At 44.0% G+C, this 22,674-nt stretch overlaps 1 protein-coding gene across 1 annotated transcript; it reads left to right on the top strand.

Moving 5' to 3' along the window:
- Nucleotides 1-607: 607 nt before the first annotated feature.
- Nucleotides 608-6,381, top strand: PFDN5 (prefoldin subunit 5). The gene is made up of 6 exons (XM_063444823.1): nucleotides 608-736; nucleotides 2,015-2,117; nucleotides 2,204-2,235; nucleotides 5,052-5,126; nucleotides 5,620-5,725; nucleotides 6,057-6,381. Exons 1-6 carry the CDS (start codon nucleotides 665-667, stop codon nucleotides 6,125-6,127), a joined length of 459 nt encoding a protein of 152 aa, XP_063300893.1. The 5' UTR covers nucleotides 608-664; the 3' UTR covers nucleotides 6,128-6,381.
- Nucleotides 6,382-22,674: the final 16,293 nt, after the last annotated feature.

The following is a 22,674-nucleotide window of genomic DNA, read 5'->3' as shown; positions in this document are numbered from 1 at the left end:
CTCCCTGAAATGGATATTTCCAAGTTGGGGTGTCTGAAAATGTGATCTATACACCTGTCATTATATGTATATGTATATATATATATATATGAAAAATTACTACTACTCTGCCAAATGTATAACAAATTAGCCCAGTGTTTAACAAGGATAAAGCTACTTTGCAGCTTCCCAAGGTCCCTTTCCTGCTGGTGACCTCATACAAATATGATACAATATAGAAATTGGGATACAACCAAGTATCTAAGAAAAGAAAAAAAAGATAACAATAGTGCAACACTGTTGATAATCAAAGAGTGGTGCCCCCACTAACTGGAACTCTCAGGCTCCAAATGTTTAAGGCACCCTCTGTGGGAGGTCAGGATCCTCTGCTAACCTGCCAAAGTATGAGGACCAGCACCATAATATAAACCAAGAATGCCACTAGAGTCCCAGAATCCCAGCAATGTTTATTATTCTTGGCATTCTGACTGGAATGTTAAGCTTCAAATGTTCTTCAATACTGAACCTCAGGGAACACGTGACTCATCCAGTCCGCCTCCAGTAACCGACAGCTGCTACCATAGAGATCTGTCACAGGGTAAGAGAAGCACTTGCAGCGGATAGAGCGGCACTGCCATAGAGTTACCGTAAAGCGCTCCTGGAAAGGAGACCTTCCTCCGGCAAGATGGCGCAGACGGTGAATATTACCGACCTCTCTCTGCAGCAGTTGGAGGGGTTGAAAAGCCAGTTGGACCAGGTACATGGCCGTAACGTGCACTCACTGCGGTGTCAATCCACCCACAGCCGTATTAGTGTATATGAGCGGGCAGAGAGCCCTGTGTGCATGCCGCGGGTGTGGGAGTGCCGTACAGCACGCCCTGGCTGCCCTGTGTCTATATCCGGTAGTCTGCCCTGCAATGTGCACATGCTTACTCTGTTCAAGTTGCATGAGAGTAACAGTCACAAAATAATGTGTACCTAATGCATTAAGATTTTTTTTGTTTTTAAAATAATTCCATTCTAAGCACCAAAGTACATTAAAGCCTATTGATAGTTTACGGTGCATGCAGTCTTCAGATTCTTCCTTTTGTTTTCTGTCAAAGGTGTTTATTTATGAAAGGGGAACAGTCCACTAGTCCCTGGCACAAAAAAAAGGGGGGGGGGGGGATTATATCTAAGGATATGCTGTGGTCATGGTGTTTGGAGAAACCCTTTAACTAATATGTATTTGTGAGTTGTGAAAATTTTAAATTAAGTTAGAAACAATCATTTCTTTGTACTGCAACTGGACACCTCCATCTTGGTTACCTGTTAAATGTTCTCTTTCTCCATTGCACCAGGAAGTCGGCATAAAGAAAGCATGCAGAATTTAAACAGTGGAGGTTGTGTATAAAAACTGTTGTGTTCTGAAAAGTGGTCTGAAGTGCTAAATGTGGGGCTGTTGTCATGGGAACCAGCAGGCACATTGCATTGGTGACACCGTCCCTCTTCCATATTTATACTGCTTTTCGCAACAGATGCTTTTTCTACATAACTCCTGTTTCTCCTCATGTGGAAAGTGGGCCCTGATTGTGCCTGGACTGAAGTGTTTTTAATTTTCCTCGCATAAAAAATAGTTAAAAGTTTTATAGGTGATTTTCAATGTTTTATTGATTGTTGTAGTTTCCAGAGAAGTTATCATTCCACTTTAACTTTTTTGTGTCCTATATGAGGGCAGTCCATTTTGCTATTCTGAGGTGAGTGCCGCCAATTGCAGCGAGACATAACTATTGCCGCATTTCTCACTAGTCAGGCAATCCAGCAATAGCCTCATATCATTGGTGGTTAGTGACAATATTACTAGGCTATTGCTGGACGTCTCAAGCAAGAAACGTCAAGCAGTAGTATTTCAAAGCCTGCCACTTGCATCAGAGCTCTGTAACAGCAGAGCTTCTTCACTCCCAAACACCACATCCTTCTATGTTTTACCCAGTTCATCAGTAAATATTATTTGTGTAGAACAGAGTAATTTAATGAATATTTGTGATTGCTTCAGGAAGTGGAGTTCTTGTCTTCGTCCATCGCTCAGTTAAAAGTGGTACAGACCAAGTATGTGGAAGCCAAGGAGTGTCTGAATGTGTTGAATAAGAACAATGAAGGTGAGTGATCCTTGATAATCCGATCCTTCTACTGAATGTATCCTTATAACTGTCCATCTTTTTAACTGTGTTTACATCTCTTGCAGGAAAAGCCATACTTGTTCCTCTGACAAACTCTGTATCCTTTTTCCATTGGAGCAGTGTAATTCCGGTTACTATTTAAAGCATATTTAGCAAATACCCCATATACTTTACTTGCAGTGTGGTAGTCCAGGACTACAGAGAAAGGTATTGTTTACTTTCTTGAATCTGTCCCTTGCCTCCCTAGTGATGACTGAGGGCTTTTTTGGTCCCCTTTTTGTCAAACTTTGTCAAGGATAGGAAAAATATATGACAAAGTAGCCCTTACTTTGTCTTAATGAACATGAAATACAGATTTTATCTTTGAGATGTCCCTTTTGGGGGGTAACAAAGACTATTTAAGAAGCACCTAAATCCGATTAAAGGAACACTATAGTGTTAGGAGTGCAAAGCTGTATTCCTAATAATATATAGTCCCTCTACCTCTGCGGCACATCAGGTATTCCACCCTACCCCTCATTCCCCCTCGACCACCAATGTAAAGGGTTAAAAGGTTAGTCTCCTTCTTCGCAATCTTCAGCTGATGGGGGGGATGCTTTCATATTTTTTTTTTTTTTAAACAATCTGGATGTCATGAGGATTTTCAGCATCGTTCTTAAAGCGGCACTGTCACCCCTCCCGCCCCCCCACCCCCCAAACAAAAATGAGTAGTTCATAAAGATAGAATAGCAAGCTGGAAACTCTGGAATAGTTGTGGAAACATTTACGTTTTTGTTCCCAAGGGGATTTCTTAAAGTCCAGTTTAAGATATGCAAGTAATGCCTAACAGTAACGTTTCCATTTTTTTTCTTTAAAACTTAGGTGTCCCTATGTTTCTGGGCATTGATGCTTGAAGCAATTTGCACATTTCTGTGTGTTTGTTCAAGCACAATTCCCTTTTATTTCAAACAAAAGGGACCTTAAAGGTAGAGAAGCCCCCATTTTGAATCTATTATATCAGTAATGTACACCAAATAAGATGCATTCATTTACAAGCATTATTTAAAGGTATGCTATAGTGACTATACAAAACCGTATTCCTGGCACTATAGCTCCCTCTGACTCCCCCGCGGGGAATAAATGGTTAAAACCCTTTATTTTCTTATCTGACCCCAGCACCGTCACTCGATGAGGGGGTGCTAAAACGCATTGGGCCTCCCCATAGGAAAGCATTAAATCAATGCTTTCCTATGGGAAAATAACTGACACTGAGTGTCCTCATGCAGAGCGTGAGGATGTCCAGCGTCAGTGGAGGAAAATCGTTTAATATTTATGAAGCACCTCTAGTGGCTGTTTTAGTGCTGCATGGTAGACATTGCAGTAGGGACACTGTACACAAACCACTTCAATGAGCTGACATGGTCTGGGTGCCTATAGTGTCCCTTTAAGTAAATCATTACAATTATATGTAAAAACAAGAAGTTCAAATAATACATATTTAGATTTCAGGTTCCTGCATTCTCTGCAAATCTCCATACTTTACAGATTATACAGTGAGCTCCACATAGGTCATGAAGTTTCTGAAACATTTGAGTCTCCCATTATTGTCAGTACGTTTTAAGCATGTGGCCTCATACTTGTCAGGAGAGATTTATGGTACAGCACTTGGCAGCGAATCTGTTTATTAGATTAAGGATTTAAACTGTTGCCTAAAGCAGCTACTATCATCTTGTTGATGGTTCTATTCACAGTTTTGTGACTTGTTTGCAGCTCCTAGTTCTACACAGTAAACTGTGATGGGGCCTGTAATGGAATTGGTGACTTTCATGGAATGTGCACTCTGTGGAAATATTTGGATGGGAAAAGAAATATTGTTTTGGGGTGATTGGAGGTTAGTTTTTCCCTGTTTTATTTGTGTCAGACAAGGTGATGTATCTATAAAATGTTTTAAAACTGATTAATAGCAACCACTGAGTTCAGAAAATACCCATCGGTATATATTTACCTAGCAGCATGTACAACAAATAATCCTACGAAACACCAAGAGTGAAATGGCCACTATCAGGCTGCAATTTCGAAAGACCATTGTCGCTGGCAAAATGTCTGCAAAAATCAGAAACTATGCCTACAAATTACAGTAACATATTTAAATACAATTTATTTCAATTCTTATGGTTTTCTAAACTTTGCAAAATTAGCAGAGCTCTAACAGGGGAGGAAATGCAAACAGTTCAGGAACACCGGCCTACATCAGGACAACCAGCTGTGCAGATAGCCAGTTGCAGCAGTCACATGCCTTAGTCATCACTTGTCTCAATGTCCAGGAAGCCTGTTAATGGACTGTCCATCTGGAAGGCATCCAGCAATAGCCATTCATGTCCATTTCAACATGGACCAAGACTGTTGAACACTTGCTTGGAGACATGGAATATTTTCTAATGCAACATACCTATGATAGCTAGATTTCACCTGCCTTCAAAGAATCAACTGCGTGTCATCTATGGATGAATAAATTGTTTCAAAATCAATTTCAAAAGGCTTCACAGAGTACGGCATATAGGAATCTGTTTTATTCAGGAGAACAAAAAAAAAAAAAACATCATTTAGGTGTCAAGCCTTAATCATGTATGCAAAGTACAAAAAAAATATAAATATATATCATCTGTGTTGTAAGTAAATCCTGCCCTAAAGAACAAATCATTGCATTCAGAGATGTCTAACAAATCGATTTGTTTGTACATAGATTAACAAGTATTTGATTCGTTCAGTGCAGTTGAAAGATATTTGTGCAGAAGTCTAATAACCGCACACCCAACATGTAAACTGTTTGGTTGAAGATTCTGTATTTGTATATAGTTTAGATTTTGTAGTAATGTGGAGGCCACATTCTGTTTTTGTGCTTGGATTTTCTGCTTAACTCCTCTTGCCATGCAGATGTATGTGCCCGGAACTCTGAATGATGTGGCAAAGGTGCTGATAGATGTGGGCACCGGATATTATGTGGAAAAGGTGAGTACTTTCTAGGTTCAACATTGTATTACAAGTTGGTTTCCCTTTGATACCATTCAACTATGTCTGCTTACCTGCATCTGGCGTTTCATTTAAAGGCCAGCACTGTGCAACGTTGATTAAGCTCGTTTGAGCAGGGTCCTCTCCAACCTAATCGTTCCTCAAAGTTTTTTTTGTAATTGTCCTATTTATAGTTAAATCCCCCCTCTCATAATATTGTAAAGCGCTACGGAATCTGTTGGCGCTATATAAATGGCAATAATAATATGTGATTATCAGAGTAAAATTTAGTTGATTTGCACGTTGTTGGTTTTTTTTGTTTTTTTTTAATATAATTTTTTTTTCTGTGGTCTCTGGCATATTTTAGAATACAGTAAATTATGGTTGATTCTTATTAGGGGGCCATATTGCAGTTTTGCTCACTATATTTCTGATCTGTCATTTAGATTATTATTATTTATTTTTTTTTATATTCTCAAATCTGTTTCCTCAGACTGTAAATGATGCCAAAGATTTCTTCAAAAGGAAGATAGATTTTCTTACAAAGCAAATTGAGAAGATTCAGCCAGCTCTGCAAGAGAAGCATTCAATGAAGCAAGGTGAGTTAGGATCCCACCTATATTGGTAACTTTCCATGATAGCTATATTCTATTCTTCCTCCACTCCCCTTAAGTCCCAGCTTGTTATTATGACCAGTCATGTTACTGATATTTATGGTCTCTGTATTCAGTGACCAACAAAGTAGGTTTAATAGCCTAGTTTAGAAAAATATGGAAAAAAAATATAACTAACAAAAAAATTGTTGGTCTTCATGGGAAAGTTGCAAAGCACAAAAAAATTGGCCAGTGTATACATGGTGTTGGGAGATAAAGTTGGAAAGTTTACATAATAGCAACTTTGAATTTTTATTTCTGTGCTTGTATTTTCCAGCTGTCATCGAAATGATGAGCATAAAAATCCAACAGCTAACAGCAGCTCAAGCTGGGACATCCAAGGCTTAAGTCAAGCTCCGAAAATGCTTCTCCTTAGAACTTCTCTGTGCAGAGCAGCAACGGCTCACTGCATTTGAGGAGTGAAGGCTGATTACTGATAGCACTGGCCTAATCTGTCAATGCAGTAAAAAAACCTTTCTGCTACAGGCATCAGCCAAGTGGTTAATCACAAACTACAGCTTCCTCAACAAAGGAGTTAACTTATTATGTTCTTTTTGTCATGTTATTTTTTTATTCCAAACATAAAAAGCATTGAAATTAAATGTCTGTGTTTTCTTTACTTTTTTTTTTTTTGAATTTGACAATTTTTACTAGTCCGTGAATGTTTATCACATTGTCATTGAGAGTGGGAGTTTGTACATTTCTCCCAGCACCCAACGTGTACATAAATCGCAGCGTACAGTCACAACTTTTGGAGCATATCATAGTAAATACATTCGGTGTAACTGTTAAGTTTCACTAGACCTTCTTTTTTTTTTTTTTTTTTTTTTAACTTGGAAGGTTGGGGGGGAGGGGTAAGAGAGGAGGTGGGGGAGGAGGCTTAATCTCAGTTCAATATAGACCGATATTTCGGGGCCTTCTGGGCTAGTTCCGGACTAGTGCATGTAGTCACCGGTAGGTGTTGTTTTAGAGTAGGCCTGCTTTGGATCTTTCTAAATAGTTTTCCCACATTTCATGGGCTTTTTTCATGTGGTGTTTGTTTCCAAATTGGTTTGCCAATGTATCTTCATAATCCCAGTTAAGTGAGATTTGTCGTATTAGGAGTTCCTTGGTGGGGGCCACAGGCTTTTCCCACAATCGTGTAATAAGTGTTACTGCTGATATAAGTACATGGTACATGGCAGACCATGTGGCTTTGGGTGTCTCTTCTGGGGGTATGAATAGAATACACAGCTCCAGGGTGAGGGTTATCTGTGTTCGTATAACCTCTGAGATTGTGTTTTGCACCATGTGCCAAAATGGTTGTAGGGTGTCACTCGTCCACCATATGTGGGACATGGTGCCTCTATGAAGCCCACATCTCCAACATTTATCCGTGGAGTGTGGCCATATTTTGTGGAGTCTAGCCGGCACCAGGTACCAGCAATATTGCAGTTTGCGCTGTAGTTGTAGGTGTGTAGCACATGAGGTCACTCCTTTGTGTGATGTGTATGCCTTGTTCCATTCTGTTTTATCTATGTTTTTCCCCATTTCTTTATGCAACGATTGTACGTGTGTGTCAGCAGATATGTCTGTTGTATGAAGGATTAGTCGGTAGCCAATTGAGATTGACTTCTTGAGTGGTTTCTTGTGCGTGCACAGGAGTTCAAATTCAGAGAGGTGTGTTTGGGGGTCGGTATTATGGGCGTTCGGTTTGGTCTGGGTTAAATATGATTTGAGTTGAAGGTATGAGAAGACCATCCTGGGAGGCAGGTCGTGGTCTACTTGGATGTCCGTGAAGGATCTGAGTTTCCCTTCTTTGTAGAGCTGTCCTATTTCTGTGATACCTTTTTGTTTCCATGGTTTCATGTCTAGTGTTGGAATCGCATTTGCTAATGCATCTAGTGGTGTGGCCAGGGGCACTGGAAGATAGTTGACCAGGTGATGTTTGGAGGTGTCCCATTGGTGCAGTGTGTGTGTTGCGACGTGGGCAGCAGGTGCAAGGCGTTCAAGCTGTGGGCATCTGGGGTCCAAAATAGGGTGTGTAATGTCAGGGGTTTCGCCCAGTGGTTCTCTATACTCAGCCATTGTGGCGAGAAGGGGCCTGATTTTAGTTGTGGTACGATTGTCAGAGCCGCTGCTCTATAGTATGCAGATATGTCCGGGAGGCCCAGTCCTCCCTGTGATGTAGGTCTTTGTATCAATCTCGTCGCTACCCTGGGTTTTTTATATTGCCACGTGAAGGCCATCAGTTGTCTTGTCAGGGATTTAAGGTAGGTCACTGGTAGTGGGATTTGTAGCGTTCTGTATAGGTACTGTAACTTGGGCAATAGGGAAATTTTTATGGCCGCTATCCTACCCACCCAGGACAGATATTTCCCCTCCCATGAGTCCAATGTGGTCTTGAGTGTAGCGGCCAGAGGAACATAGTTGGTCTTAAAGAGGGAGGCTGGGTTTTTCGTCATTTTGACGCCTAGGAAGGTCAGGTGATCCTCTCTCCAGTCAAGGGGGAAGGACTGCTTCAGGTGTTCTAGTTTGCTATTTGGTATGTTGATTCCCATTGCTTCTGTCTTAGTGACATTCAACTTGTAATTCGATAAGCGGCCATATGTCTTGATGTGGTTCATTAGGTTCGGCAGGGTTATTAGGGGTTGTGTTAGAGTTAGAAAGACGACATCAGCGAAGATGCTCAACTTATATTCCCTCTGACCCAGTTTGACTCCTTGGAAGGTTCTGCTCTGATTTTGGCCGCCAGGGGTTCCAGTGCCAGGACGTAAAGTAGTGGGGATAGTGGGCATCCCTGTCTTGAGCCATTTGTTATTTTAAACTTGTCAGAGCAGAAACCCGCGTTCATAACTCTTGCTGCCGGGTGGCTGTATAGGGCTACCACCATATTTATGAATTGGATTGGAAAACCGAATCTGACTTGGACCGCTTGGAGAAATCTCCAGTTCAGCCTGTCAAAGGCCTTCTCTGCATCTAGCGATACGAGGAGGCCACCGATTCCCGCCCTTCTGATGCTATGTATTAGGTTCAAGACCTTGCAGGTGTTGTCACCTCCCTGTCTGCCGGCTACAAACCCCACCTGGTTGTCGTGTATCAGTGTAGGTAGAATGGGGCTCAGTCGTTTTGCGAATATCTTCATATAGTTTGGCGTCAGTATTGAGTAAGGATATGGGCCTGAAGTTGGGGCAGTGGGTCGGCGGTTTGCCTGGCTTCGGGAGTGTTATAATGTGTGCTAGTAGTAGTTCTTCGGGCAGTTCTTTCTCACTAGTAGCCGAGTTGAAGAGCAATGCAAGATGTGGGGCCAGGAGTTGCTTACGTTTCTTGTAGTATAAGTTTGTAAACCCATCTGGGCCTGGGGCTTTATTAGAGGGTAGGGAGTGTATTGCCTCTTCTACTTCTGTGACTGTAATGGGGCGTCGTAGTGTGTCGGCCTGGTCTATTGTAAGATGGGGTAGAGGAGTGTCGCTGAGGTAGGCATTGATGTCCTGGTCTGTGGGTTCTTGTAATGAATTCACCTCTTTAAGGTTATATAGTTGTTCATAATACTGTGCAAATGCATTACTAATGTCTATTGGTGAGATCATTTTTGTATTGTGGTTGTACACATATGGAATTTTGGTGATTGCTTCTGTCTTTTTCAGTCTTGCTGCTAGAACTTTGCTGGCTCTATTCCCCTGAGTGTAGTGGGTGGCCTTGAGTTTGCGGTTATAGCCCACCTGTCGTAAAGAGTGTGTTTTGATTTTTTCTGCAATCTCTTTGATTTCCCTGTGTGTTTCCGCTGTCGGTTGTGTTTTATTTTTGTTTGTGAGGTCCACCAGTTGCTTGTGCCACATCGCCCATTTGGCTTGGCTTGTTCTCAGCGTGTGTGCTGCTTGTTTGATGAGGAGCCCTCTGACAACTGTTTTGTGTGCCTGCCATGTATTGCCAATAGATGGTTTGTTAGTTGTGAAGAATTCGTTAAGTGCCAATTCTACGGATTGTATAAATGAACTATCTGACAGGAGGGACTCATTGAGCCTCCATGGGCTTTCGTGTTTGTAGTCGTAGGTGTCTTTGAGGGTTAAGGTGCACGGGGCATGATTCTTTACTTTTTGATTTCATGTTGTTAAATATTCAGATTTTCAGTTTGATTTTACACTTGCTTTGCAGACGAATTTAGTGAACTCACAAGCACTGCAACATTATAATTCAAATTTAAGAGGCTGTCCATCAAATTCAGTCTTCCACGCATATGTTCCTGCTGTTGCTGCAAAAGAAGGAAAAAAACAGATTTTAGATGCAATTTAGTTTGCCACAAATAGACCGATTTTAATTCTTCACTCTCAAAAATATAGATTTCTCTTTAGATCCTCAAGCTCTTATCCCACATATTGAATATGGTTTTTAATAATCTGTACAGAATCTGACAGATTGACCCATTTAAACACAGAATTCCATGTGTTCTTACTGTAAAGAACCCTTCCCTCTGCTATACGTGAAATTTCACTTCAAGTTATTAAGTACAAATACAACATGAAAGCATAACAATTACATGTATGTTGTAGGAATTTTAAAGGTATGCATACCAAATTGAAATCTTTAAATTATCATTAATCCTCATACTATTCAATAAAGAGACATGCTGAACTTATTGAATGGGGAACCTCTCTTAAACCCTCATACTTATTCATTGTCTTCATTATCAGCTTCCCTGTCTCCTTTATCACTTTTCTTTTGCTCCTTTTATTTTTACAGCTCTCAAACTCTCCTCCTCCTCCTCTCTTACTTTCAAGCTTGCATCTCTTTTTTTAGAACTTTTCGGTTACTCCTTTTATTTTTACAGCTCCCAAACTTTCTTCCTTCTCCCCTTTTTCAGGCTTTTCAGCCCTCCTCCTGCTCCTTACTATTGCTGCCTGCCAAAACATGGCACAATGGCAAACACACATACAGCTATGTCAGAGACACACAGACAAATCAAGCCAAGTCTACACTCAATAGCACACAGTGCAATAATATTACAGGATCTGCAATGTATGCCCATGAAAGCACAAAGAGAATACCGTGCAATCTAAACCTGTTTTTTTAGACTTCACTTTATCTTCAGGAACTGTGTTCCTGATCCTCATCTCTCTTCTTGTCTACTCCTGACTACAAATTCTTCTTCTCTTCTTGTTTGTGCTCCAACGCACTCACCTCGGTCCTGATCCGTGGACCACTGACACAAAATGGCGGTGAAACAAAATGGCGGCACATCCAGAAAAAAGTCGGGAGTTCATAAAGCGAGAAATGCTTATCCATTCTAACACATGTTGGTTGTAAATAAGCTCAGGTTTTCTATCCTTTTTTTTTTAGAACTTAAATCATCAATTCCCCTTATTATATTTGTAGTTTCCCTCTTATAATGATTAGGTTTTAACTTGAGCAGATTTTATTAAAGACACGGAGGCTCATATTATGCATAACTCTTTCTTTATTTCCTCAGCAGCAAAGGTAGAGGAATATAAATATTGTCAAAATGAAAGAAAAAACTGAACAGGCATAACAGTCAGCCAATCACATAACAGAGGAAGTAGCTATATAAGTCCTGTGTCTCCCACAATCCCCCTCTTTCTTTGCTGCTTCCTCAGACAGCTAAGTATCCATGTTTAGCTCTCTTACTTGTTGTACTTTGATTGTGGTATTTCTTGTTATTATTGCCATTTACTGATTTTACTTTGGTGTTGTGTTTATTGATGCATCCCTTGTTTAAATGTATATGCATCGTTTTTATTTGTTGTGCTCTTAGTGTGCCTTGGGGATCCCTGGGGGTTTTTCCCCTTTACCGGGAGATTTTTTCTCTCCCTGCCTTTCCCTTGCTCCCTCGCGGGTGCAAACAGTGATTTTTGCCGCGGCCGGTCCTTGCTTCACGACCGCGGCTACGTGCACTTCCCTGCCCGCCCACGGTCTTACCGCGTGGGCAGAGTGCACGCGCCCCTTCCCCCGACGGGTGCATGGCCGCGAGCACTTCCCTCGCGTGCGGCGGCCATTTTGGACGGACCTCCATGCGGTCTGCCTCCTAGTTGCCGTGCAGTCGGTCGCCTCGATCCCTCCCGGGCACACTAACGGTCTGACTATTTCTTATTGCTTTTTTCTCTGTGGGTTACTCAACCCTTTTAGTTCTCTCCTGCCCCATTTCGTTAGTTTAAAAGTTTGCTCTTACAAACTATAGCCAGCATGCAGGATAGGGATGATGGGCCTGCAGATCCCTCTGGGGACTTTACCATGGAGACTACTGAGAGTGCTATGGCCTCTCAGGAATTTCAAGCTTTGCTTGAAGCCACTATGGCTTCCTCCCTGCAGAAGGCTATTGCCTCGGCCATGGGGGCTGTCTCCTCCTCATTTACCCACTCCCTGCACTCTATGGTTGTACCTGCAGTAACCACCCCAACTTCCCAGGGTGGGGGGTCCCCTTCCCCTGCCCAGACAGTGCCTGGGGCACGTAAGGCTAAGGCCAAATCCAAAAATGTCGGCTCCCACTCCTCGATGCAGGTGCTACCTGCCATGAATGACACGCTGGAAGCGGTCACTGATAGCGCGCACCCCACGCGCAAAAGAGCCCCTGGCCGGGCTAAAAAGGCTAGACTATGGAAAAGGGCCAGAGCCCTAGATGATGGGTCGGATACCGACCGGAGTGTGGAGGATGAGTCCGACCATATGGGATATGACTCCTTTGAAGAAGGTGAATCTGGCGAGGATTTGCCCCTTACGGGCGTGACCCCCTCGGGCTCCTCTGCCAAGGCCAGTGGCCACTTATTAGACGCCTCTGGGGATACCAAGGCGATTCTTGACCCGCAGGGTAACCCCCTGTTCGACCCTGACGACTTGCGGCACCCCTGGTCCGCTGAAGGGGTTCCCCCAGACCATATTGCCCAATACGTGGCTAAGCGTATTCGCACCCCGCTCTCTAAAGAAGGCCGCAATAAACTGCGCGCCGAATGCCCGAGGCCTTCCCTCCCCGGCGCCGCCGGCAAAACCCCGGATATTGACCCCCAAATTGCCCAATTCCTCAATAAGTCGGGCTGGAAGCCCAAGAAGGGCCTTGACCACTCCCTGAAAGGGTGCCAGGACAAGATCCTGGATACTCTGGGGCCCCTATCGAAGTTATACGAGCTTCTTGAAGCTGCCAAATCTGGAGACTCAGTTTTGGATATGGATGTGGCCATCGGGTGGGTCCAGCGAGCTATATGCCTGCTGGGCAATGCTAATACGGCTATGTCCTCTGAGAGGCGTAAGGCGATCCTCCTAAAGATTGACCCTAAGCTGGCCGCTATGACGGTGACAGAACCTGACCCGACTGAGGAGGGCTTGCTGTTCGGCTCCTCCTTTGTCAAAGACATGGGCTCCTATGTGAAGACCTTTACCGCAATTGATAAGGCGCAAGCGAACATGAAACGCATGTTCGCGCCCAAGGTTTTTGGAGGGGCCGGGCGTAGCAGGAACCGTCCGCCTGGCCGCGGTTACAGAGGCTCGTTCCGAGCACCCAGAGGTTCCTTTTTTCCATCACGAGGCTTCCAAGACCCGAGAGCACCCACCTTCTTCCCAGCCAGAGGCAGAGCTTGGGGCTCCAGATACCCCCGCAGTGGCGCTCCTAACAGACGTCCTTACGGTGAGTACCCCTTCTTCCCCTCCCGCTCAGGTAGCGGGGAGGTTGGCCTTGTTTTATCACAGGTGGGTGGCACTGACCTCAGATGCTTGGGTACTACAGTGTGTAAGGGGATATCGCCTAGAGTTCGTTTCTATGCCTGTCCAGTTTTATCCCCCCAGAGAACTGTCTCTTCCACCAGATCAGGACGAGATGATTTCCGCGGAAGTCGTGGAAATGTTGTCCAAGGGCGCAATAGAGGAACTGCCGTTCGCCGCACGAGGCTTTACGAGCAACTTGTTCTTTGTACCAAAGAAAGGAGGCGGAGTTCGCCCCGTGATAAATCTTCGCCCTCTCAATGCTTTCCTACGTTACCAACATTTCCAGATGGAGGGCATACACTGCCTCAGAGACCTTCTACGCCAAGCGGACTGGCTGGCCAAACTGGACCTGAAGGACGCTTACTTCACGGTTCCCATTGCCGCAGACTGCAGGGACTACCTGCATTTCACTTGGCATGGCCGACGATGGCGCTTCACCTGCCTGCCTTTCGGTCTCTCTTCGGCTCCTTGGTGCTTCACCAAGCTCCTGAAGCCGGTGGTGGCATTCCTCCGAACCCGAGGGGTCCGCCTCATTATTTACCTGGACGACATTCTGATCCTATCCCAGTCGAGGGCGGACCTCCTACTACACTTGGACTGGACGACCGACCTTTTCCAAGGTCTGGGATTTCTGATCAATTGGGACAAATCGGTCCTGACCCCCGCCCAGTCGATAGAATTCCTGGGCTTCAAAGTGGATTCCGTCCAACAGTTTTTGTTTCTACCGGATTCCAAGATGAAAGCCATTCGGAAGGAAATCCGGAGGGCTCTTCGTGTCTCAGACTTGTCAGTAAGACTATTGGCGAGAATTATTGGCCTCCTCGCAGCCTCTATTCAGGCGATCTTCCCGGGCCCACTACATTTCAGAGCCCTTCAACGGCTCAAAGGGTCGCACCTTCGACTGGGCCACTCCTACGAATCTCGGATACGCTTGGACGCGGAGTCCAGAGACGAGTTAGAATGGTGGTTGGCACACATGGAGGCATGGAACGGGAGAGCCATTTTCGGCTCCGTCCCAGACGTAGTGATAGAGTCCGATGCCAGCTTGCACGGCTGGGGTGCTCGTTGTGGAGACGTTTCCACAGGAGGCAGATGGTCCGACATGGAGAAGTCGTTACACATCAACTGCTTGGAACTTCTGGCGGGGGCATTCGCGATCCGCAGCCTTACCCCAGGACGGGCGAATTGCTGCGTTCTGCTCAAGATGGACAACGTGTCGGCGGTCCGTTACATAAATCACCTGGGCGGCACGAAGTCCAAAATGTTGCCGATTCTAGCGAAGGATTTCTGGCAGTTCTGCCTCTACAACAACGTCTCGGTGACGGCGGAACACATTCCGGGCCTGGACAATTCGGGAGCGGATTGGAATTCCAGACACTTACGAGACTCTGGCGATTGGCATTTGCACGCCTCGGTGTTCCAGGGCCTGGACATGTTATGGGGAAAGTTCCAGATGGATCTGTTCGCATCACGGCTGAACACTCAGCTGCCGAGGTTCTACAGTTGGAGGCCGGACCCGGCAGCGGTGGCGACGGATGCCTTCCTCCAAGACTGGCCGCAGGGTCACCTGTACGCTTTTCCCCTGTTCAACATGATCGCACGCACGATCTCGAAACTGGTTCGCCACGACTGTTGTGTGGCGTTGGTCACCCCTCTCTGGAGATCTCGACCATGGTTCCCTCGCTTGATGGAGTTGTCAATAGATTTTCCCCGGTTGATACCAGTCTTCCAGGACCTCCTTCTGGATCCGGATGGGAACTCGCACGACCTGGTGATTCAACACCAGTTGCCCCTGATAGCATGGTTCCTTTCAGGGGACCTTGGGTTGTCTCAGACGTTCCGCAAACAACTCTCCTGCTCCTCGATAACGCCTGGGCCCCAGGCACACGAACGGCTTATCGAGCTTCATGGAGATCGTGGTCTGGTTGGTGCATGGAACGGGCAGTGGATCCCGTATCTGCCCCTCTACATATGATCCTGGAGTTCCTCACGTTCCTGTTTGACTCGGGCAAGGCGTACCGCACGATCAACCTATCCCGCTCGGCTATTTCGGCCGGACACAGGGGTTTGGATGGTTCCCCTGTCGGCAGACATCCTTTCGTATGTCGCCTTCTCAAGGGTATTCGCCTTGCACGTCCTCCTCGGCCTCGTTTCTCTGCCTTTTGGGATGTCAACGTGATGTTGCAGTTCCTCTCATCGTGGTACCCTAACCATGAATTGACCTTGAAACGGTTGTCATCCAAGCTGGTGATGTTACTCTGTTTGATCTCTTGCAAGAGGGTCTCTGACGTCAGGGCCCTGGATTGGGACGCCGTTGCATTCACCCCAGAAGGTGTTACTTTTGACATATCCAGGAGGACGAAGTCTGCATCCAAGTCGTTTACTTACCCAAGGTTTTCTGGTTGTCCGGCACTCTGCCCAGTGGATTGCGTCAAAGTTTATCTGGATGCTACACATTCCCTTCGCTCCGCTGATCTACATGATTTGTTCTTATCTTTTAAGTCACCTCACCGGCCACTTTCGACATCTACTCTGGCACGTTGGGTGCGTTGGCTACTATCTTCTGCAGGTATAGACACCTCTGTTTTTACGCCTCATTCTGTGCGGGGCGCGATGGCTTCGAAAGCATCCTCAGTCGGATGTCGTCTAGAAGACATTATGCGAGCGGCGGACTGGTCCAGGGAATCGACCTTTCGAGATTTCTATTTCAGACCAATTGAACACATCGCATCTCGAGTAGTGGCACAGCTTTGAACTTGCATAATATGAGCCTCCGTGTCTTTAATAAAATTCCCAGATTTTACTAGTAACATGACGTAAAGTCATGATTTTATTAAAGACACGGAGGCGAGTATTATTCCCGCCCACCCTCCCGGTGTGGATTCTGGGAAAGGAGATGCTTCGGTGCTATTCAGGTATGCTTTTCAATTAGGTCTGTATTTATATCATGTATTTATATCATGTATTTGCATCATGTTTTGGATGATCTTGACCATTTTATGCTGGATCCTAATTTTATATATTTTCTATTTCAGAATACAGTTTTTTGTATGGCTCCTCACGGTTGTGTTTGGTAAGTCTACAGTTTTGAGTTTGGAAATTACCATATTTTTCTATCTTTTTTAGCTTGAAGTTTTCGTATTGTTTCCCGTTTCCTGTTTGGATCAAGTGGGACATCGTTATCTTACCTGGTCTTCGGTTTTCGCAAGAAAGAGGGGGATTGTGGGAGACACAGGACTTATATAGCTACTTCCTCTGTTATGTGATTGGCTGACTGTTATGCCTGTTCAGTTTTTTTCTTTCATTTTGACAATATTTATATTCCTCTATCTTTGCTGCTGAGGAAATAAAGAAAGAGTTATGCATAATACTCGCCTCCGTGTCTTTAATAAAATCATGACTTTACGTCATGTTACTAGTAAAATCTGGGAATTATGCTATGGGTTAATAAATCATGTTCTATGAGGATTATAGTTGACAAATGTTCTAACTGTAACAATTTAGCTTTACAAATGTTGCAGTAGACTTTGAACAAATCAATAATTACCTAAATTCTGCTTGAGCAATCTCCTTTCTAGCAGCTAAATATCCCTGGCCTAATACGAAGTTGTACCTTCACTTTCCTGATTTTTACATTGAAACTAAATGCAAGCATTACTGTGAAACCCAACTCCTATTTCCCATACTATGTAATCAATAAAACTGCTGCAGAAGAACAGTGTATGGACCTCATGCAATATTATTATTATTATTGGTAGTGATAAAGCACCAACTTATTCTGCAATACTTTACAATATTCTGAACGGGGGGGGAAGTTTAACAATAAATGAGACATTTAAAGGATACAGGAACAATAGGTAAACTCAAACGAGCTTACAGTCTAAAGATTATATATGTGTGTATCTATGGGGGTGATTTATAAAATTGACACAGCTATTTTCACTCCATATTTTTTCTTCTGATACCGTATGATGTAGAATTATTACAAATCTTTATTGTACTTGTATTGAATTATTGCACTAACTCCATTTTAACCTGATGCTGTGACAAATCCTCCATTTTGTCCTCCTAACCTGACTTCTCCATATGAAAACTACATTACATGACAGAATTGCTCAGCACATCTAACACAATAGACAAAGACTGTATTTTTCCATAAAGATATGACTAACCCAGGAACTGCTGAATTTCCCCTAACTCGCAACATAGTATAAATTGAAGGCCATGAGAACACTGTAGTAATGAAATGTTCTATTCATAAGAGACCTTGCACCTGACCACGAGATCTGACATCACCGACCGTGTAAAATGACGCTCAAGACCCCCTTGTCCCCACCCGTGTCCAAAATAATACCACCTCTTGGTGGGTGGACACGAAGCTAACCACTTAGTTTTTGATCCAATTAATAATATTGATGGGTGGACACTGATATAGTCACATAACGTTTAATCCAATTAATGATGTTTATTTGTTATTATCTGATATTCAATGATGATGTCATTTTGCTTTTAAAAAGATCTGCACAACTGTTTTCCAAACAGATTGCATTAAATTTTCTGAAGTGCTTTTAACCTGAACTCCATGTGTCAGTGTGAGCTTACTTCTGCGTATACGCAATTTAATCATCTCAGATTTGGACAGGAACAGATAGACATTTAAACATATTTGTTTATTTCTAAATTAATCTACATCAATTTGGCGCATCCAACGTGGGGCATCGGGCTATGGCCTCTGGCCGGTGAGCCGTCCTAAGGAAGATGCTGTTGGACGGGGGAATCCTGGGGGTAGGAAAGGAGACTGATCACCTCCAGGTACACGGTAGAGACTTCTGCAGAGCCACCGGTATGTTCCGGCCCCTTTGATTGACCCGTCCACGTGTCTGTGACTGCTTCCCGGGAGGACATCAAAGACAGGTAATATCTTGCCCGGTGTCTCGTTACTCACTTGTTTACCTGCATTTTAGTCTATCTGTTGCCTGGGTGTGTTTGAATTGTTTGCCTGTTTCCCCATTTTGAGATAAAGGGGGGGTGGACCTGCAGGGGATTTGCCTGGGGTTCTGTCTTGCTTGTTTTCCCCTTTTTGGGATAAAGGGGGGTGGACCTGAGGAGACTTGCCTGGGTCTTCAGTATATCTGTCTATCTGTTTGTATTTTACCCCTTTTGGGATAAAGGGGGGTGGACCTGAGGGGATTTGCCTGGGTCTTCTGTTGCCTGTTTTACCCCTTTTAGGAACCACGGTGCTGTGGTTGTAGGGAAAAAGGGGGGTTGACCTGTGGATGTGTTCCTGGGGGTCATCTTTTCCTGTTTAACTCTTTTAGGAGCCTCGTGGCTGGGGCTGTAGGGAAAAAGAGGTGTGTTGGATCTGTGGAGATTGTGTAGACTCATAGTTTCCTGGGGATCCTTCTTGTGTCACTTTGATAGCCTAGCTAGCTTCTCTGTGCACGTTACTCTGCTTGCAGAGTGGTGGTACCCTCCAGCTTTGAGCGCTGAGCTGGAGCCATTCGAGTGTCAGTCCACCATTGTAGACACTGTTTAAAACCTTTTTCCCCTATATCTGGGACGCCTGTATAGGAGGGGAATGGAACAGGGTTAGAAAAGCCCAATAAGGGCTGGCTAGCGCGTGTGATCTAGTTGAAGATAGAGATTGCTAAAGTGTGTAAAATTGCTGTGCCTTCATGTGGTAGATTACTGACAGAGAAGAAAGCAAGCTTACTGGTACAGAGTAACAATGCTATTCAGCAGGAAGGTTGGGCTGAGGAAGAACTAGATCACAAAGGGTTAAGAATATATGTATATTATAATTGTTTTTGTATTTTGTGTTAGCCGTTACCCTGGTAGAGGGTGGGGGTTTTGTATTGAGTTTCACTGAGAGACTTATTAAATGTTGTGTTTTTGTGTCTCTTTGCTTTTGCAATAATTGTAACGTAACTGTCTTTCCAGCACTGACATGGTTAAAATGTCATGCTTGCAGCCCCCCCACCTCTTGTTTCTCTCCCTCTCTCCCCCCCCCTCCTCCCTCCCTCTCTTGCTTCTGGTCTCTGTGTGCGGAGGTTCGGGGGGGAGGAGGGAGGGGGGTGGCATGCTTGCGATTCAGGTCTGTCTCTTCAGTGTTACGTAGAGTTGTTCAGAAGCTACTGTTAAGACTCTAGAAAAATATTCTAATTGTGTATTTTGCTACTTACATAGGAGTGAGGTTTCTAGGGTTTGTGTGTTGTTGCTGCTGCCATTTGTGCGACGCCAGCAGGTTCCGTGGCGTTGTATATGTATTTGGACGTGTTGAGTGATTAATAGCTGGTGAATGATGGGGGAGGTTGGTTGCATCCCGTGAGTTTATTATTTTTTTTTTATTTTTTTTTTATTTTTTTTTTTGCACCATGTTATTTCAAAGCTTCACGGGCTGTTAAATGTATAATGCTTTCATTTGTCAGCTGAAATGCCCTAAAAGAAAATGGCCCCTAGAACAAAAGAAGGTTGTCCTTAGTACCCACGCCTCCTCCTGCCCTCACTCTGCCCTTACCATATCAGTGAGGTCATATCCGCCCGTGTATTGTGTCATGCTCATCCTATCTTAAAGACATGCTGTCTTCCTTAATTCCCATATATTATGAACAAAAAGGTTACAATTACTAAAATTATCCTACTATTAGTTTCCCTATATCAGGAAAGTGTCTGTGACAAGTAATGGTTAATATGTAGATAGAATATATATGTCTATCGTTTCACGTATAAGTAACAAGTGTGTTTTAGCTTTGTGTACAAAGATTGATAACATGCTGAAAGAAGGGTTATCTTAAAGAACATTTACTAAAAGAAAGTTCTAATAAACCAAGATTTCTTGAACAAATGAATAAGCCAAGTTTAAAGACTGACTAACATAATTTTTGTTGTAAGCCCAGATATTTTATTATTGCATATGCATAGGAATTGAGACTTTGGGCATTATAGTATATTAATTCTAGATCTGTTACTAGCAGCAAGTGCTTAGCCTTATGCCTATCCCACGCATGCTTAAACACTTCTACTGAGTTAACCTCTACCACTACAGTTGGAAGGCTATTCCATGTATCCACTACCCTCTCAGTAATGTAATGCTTCCTGATATCATTTTTAAACCTTTGTCCCTCTATTTTTGAGACTATGTCCTCTTGTTATGGTAGTTTTCCTTCTTTTAAATATAGTCTCCACTTTTACTGTGTTGTTTCCCTTTATGTATTTAAAATGCTTTTATCATCTTTTCACCAAGCTATACCTGTCAAGATCCTTTCACCTTTCCTGGTGAATTTTACCCTGCAATCCATGAACCAGTTTAATAGCCCTTCTTTGAACTCTCTCTAAGGTATCCATATCCTTCTGAAGATATGGTCTCCAGTACTGTATCCAGTACTCTGCACTTCCCTCTTCCTACTGCTAATACCTCTCCCTATGCAACCAAGCATTCTGCTAGCATTCCCTGCTGCTCTATTACATTGTACATTGTCATTAACAGCCAGAAACTGGAGAACAAGAAATGTGAATTAATGTATAGCCATTTATAAGCTTAACAAAATCTCCATTATCTTTTCCATTTATTTTCCAGAAGACAATGTTATTTGTCTATTTCGTATGTTTTAAAGATACATTATCAGTGAAGAGTAGAATAAATTTTATCCCATTTGCGAGACATAAAAATTGTGATAATGTATATTTGTGATATAAGTAGGAATTACATTTTGAGATGTTAGATATAAATTATTAAATTAAGAACAAGAGTCAGGGATAGCGTCTGTCTCCGCGGGCACAAGACCCCGTGTGGAGAAGTGGTGGGCAAGCCATCATGGGCCACCCATGGGAGTGAAACGTTCGAGGCTTGTGGAGACGAGATGAGCATGTTAGCCTTTTATTATTTTTCTCTAGGGAAAGCTTAGGGCCAGTTAATAGTTGTTGTACATGGGCTATTTGCAGCCTCCATTGCATTTCTACCTAGTCTTGATTTCTGATGTCTCCTCCATTGCTACATCACCTGTCTGCTCCCTTACCTGCCCACCCCCGCTTATTCCTCCCACCGATCCCTCCCCTTCATCTGCAGTCCCCCACTTTCCCCTACTGCCCCTCCCTCTACTCCACCTTCTCCTCCTCCTACTCCTTCTTCCTGCTCTTACTCCTCCCTCCTCTTCCTACTCCTCCCTCTACTCCACTTTCTCCTCCTACTCCTTCCTCTACTCCACCTACTCCTCTCTCCTCCTACTTCTCCTCTTCTCCTCCTCCTACTCCTCCCTCTACTCCACCTTCTCCTCTCTCCTCCTACTTCTCCTCTACTCCTCCTCCTACTCCTCCCTCTACTCCACCTTCTCCTCTCTCCTCCTACTTCTCCTCTACTCCTCCTCCTACTCCTCCCTCTACTCCACTTTCTCCTCCTCCTACTCCTTCTTCCTGCTCTTACTCCTCCTTCTTCTTCCTACTCCTCCCTCTACTCCACTTTCTCCTCCTACTCCTCCCTCTACTCCACCTTCTCCTCTCTCCTCCTACTTCCCCTCTACTCCTCCTCCTACTCCTCCCTCTACTCCACTTTCTCCTTCCACTCCACCTTCTCCTCTCTCCTCCTACTTCTCCTCTATTCCTCCTCCTCCTCCTCCTACTCCTTCCTCTACTCCACCTTCTCCTTCTCCTACTCCACCTTCTTCCCTCTCACTCTATCCACTACTCATTCTTCCATCTCCCCACCACCATATCTATATCCCTTATATGCTTCCTCCCTTCTTATTCCTTACCAATTTCCTCCACCCATAGACAACTCTGCCTCTACCTGACGACATTATATTTTTGAAGAAATGTTGCTCTGGCCACTCTTCCGCCACTTCCCAGGGGGGAATACCACACTAACGAAAAATTATTCAGACATGAAAGAATTGTTTTGGGCACTCTCAAGGAAATAGTGCGGTCCTGACCCAGATTCCCATGGAAGTAAGACACCTGTAAGGGGGGTGGCTGTCCCTCATGTTTTTTCTTCACTAAGCCCCCAGAAATCTCATGAAAGGAACACATGAAACACTAACAATCAATTTGCAACTCTCTACAGAGGGGGGTCAACAAGAGAACTGTAAATAGAAAGACAAATACCCCCCAATCTCACACAGAAATAGGTGAGGAAACCTCTTCTACTGCTCCTCATGGTTGCTTTGAACAGATGAAAGAAGAAACAAGACACCTTTCAACAGAGCATGCAGTAGCTT

The sequence above is a fragment of the Pelobates fuscus genome, chromosome 1 (genome assembly GCF_036172605.1).
Source record: "Pelobates fuscus isolate aPelFus1 chromosome 1, aPelFus1.pri, whole genome shotgun sequence".
NCBI lineage: Eukaryota > Metazoa > Chordata > Amphibia > Anura > Pelobatidae > Pelobates > Pelobates fuscus.
This window is presented reverse-complemented; position numbering and strand designations above follow the sequence as displayed.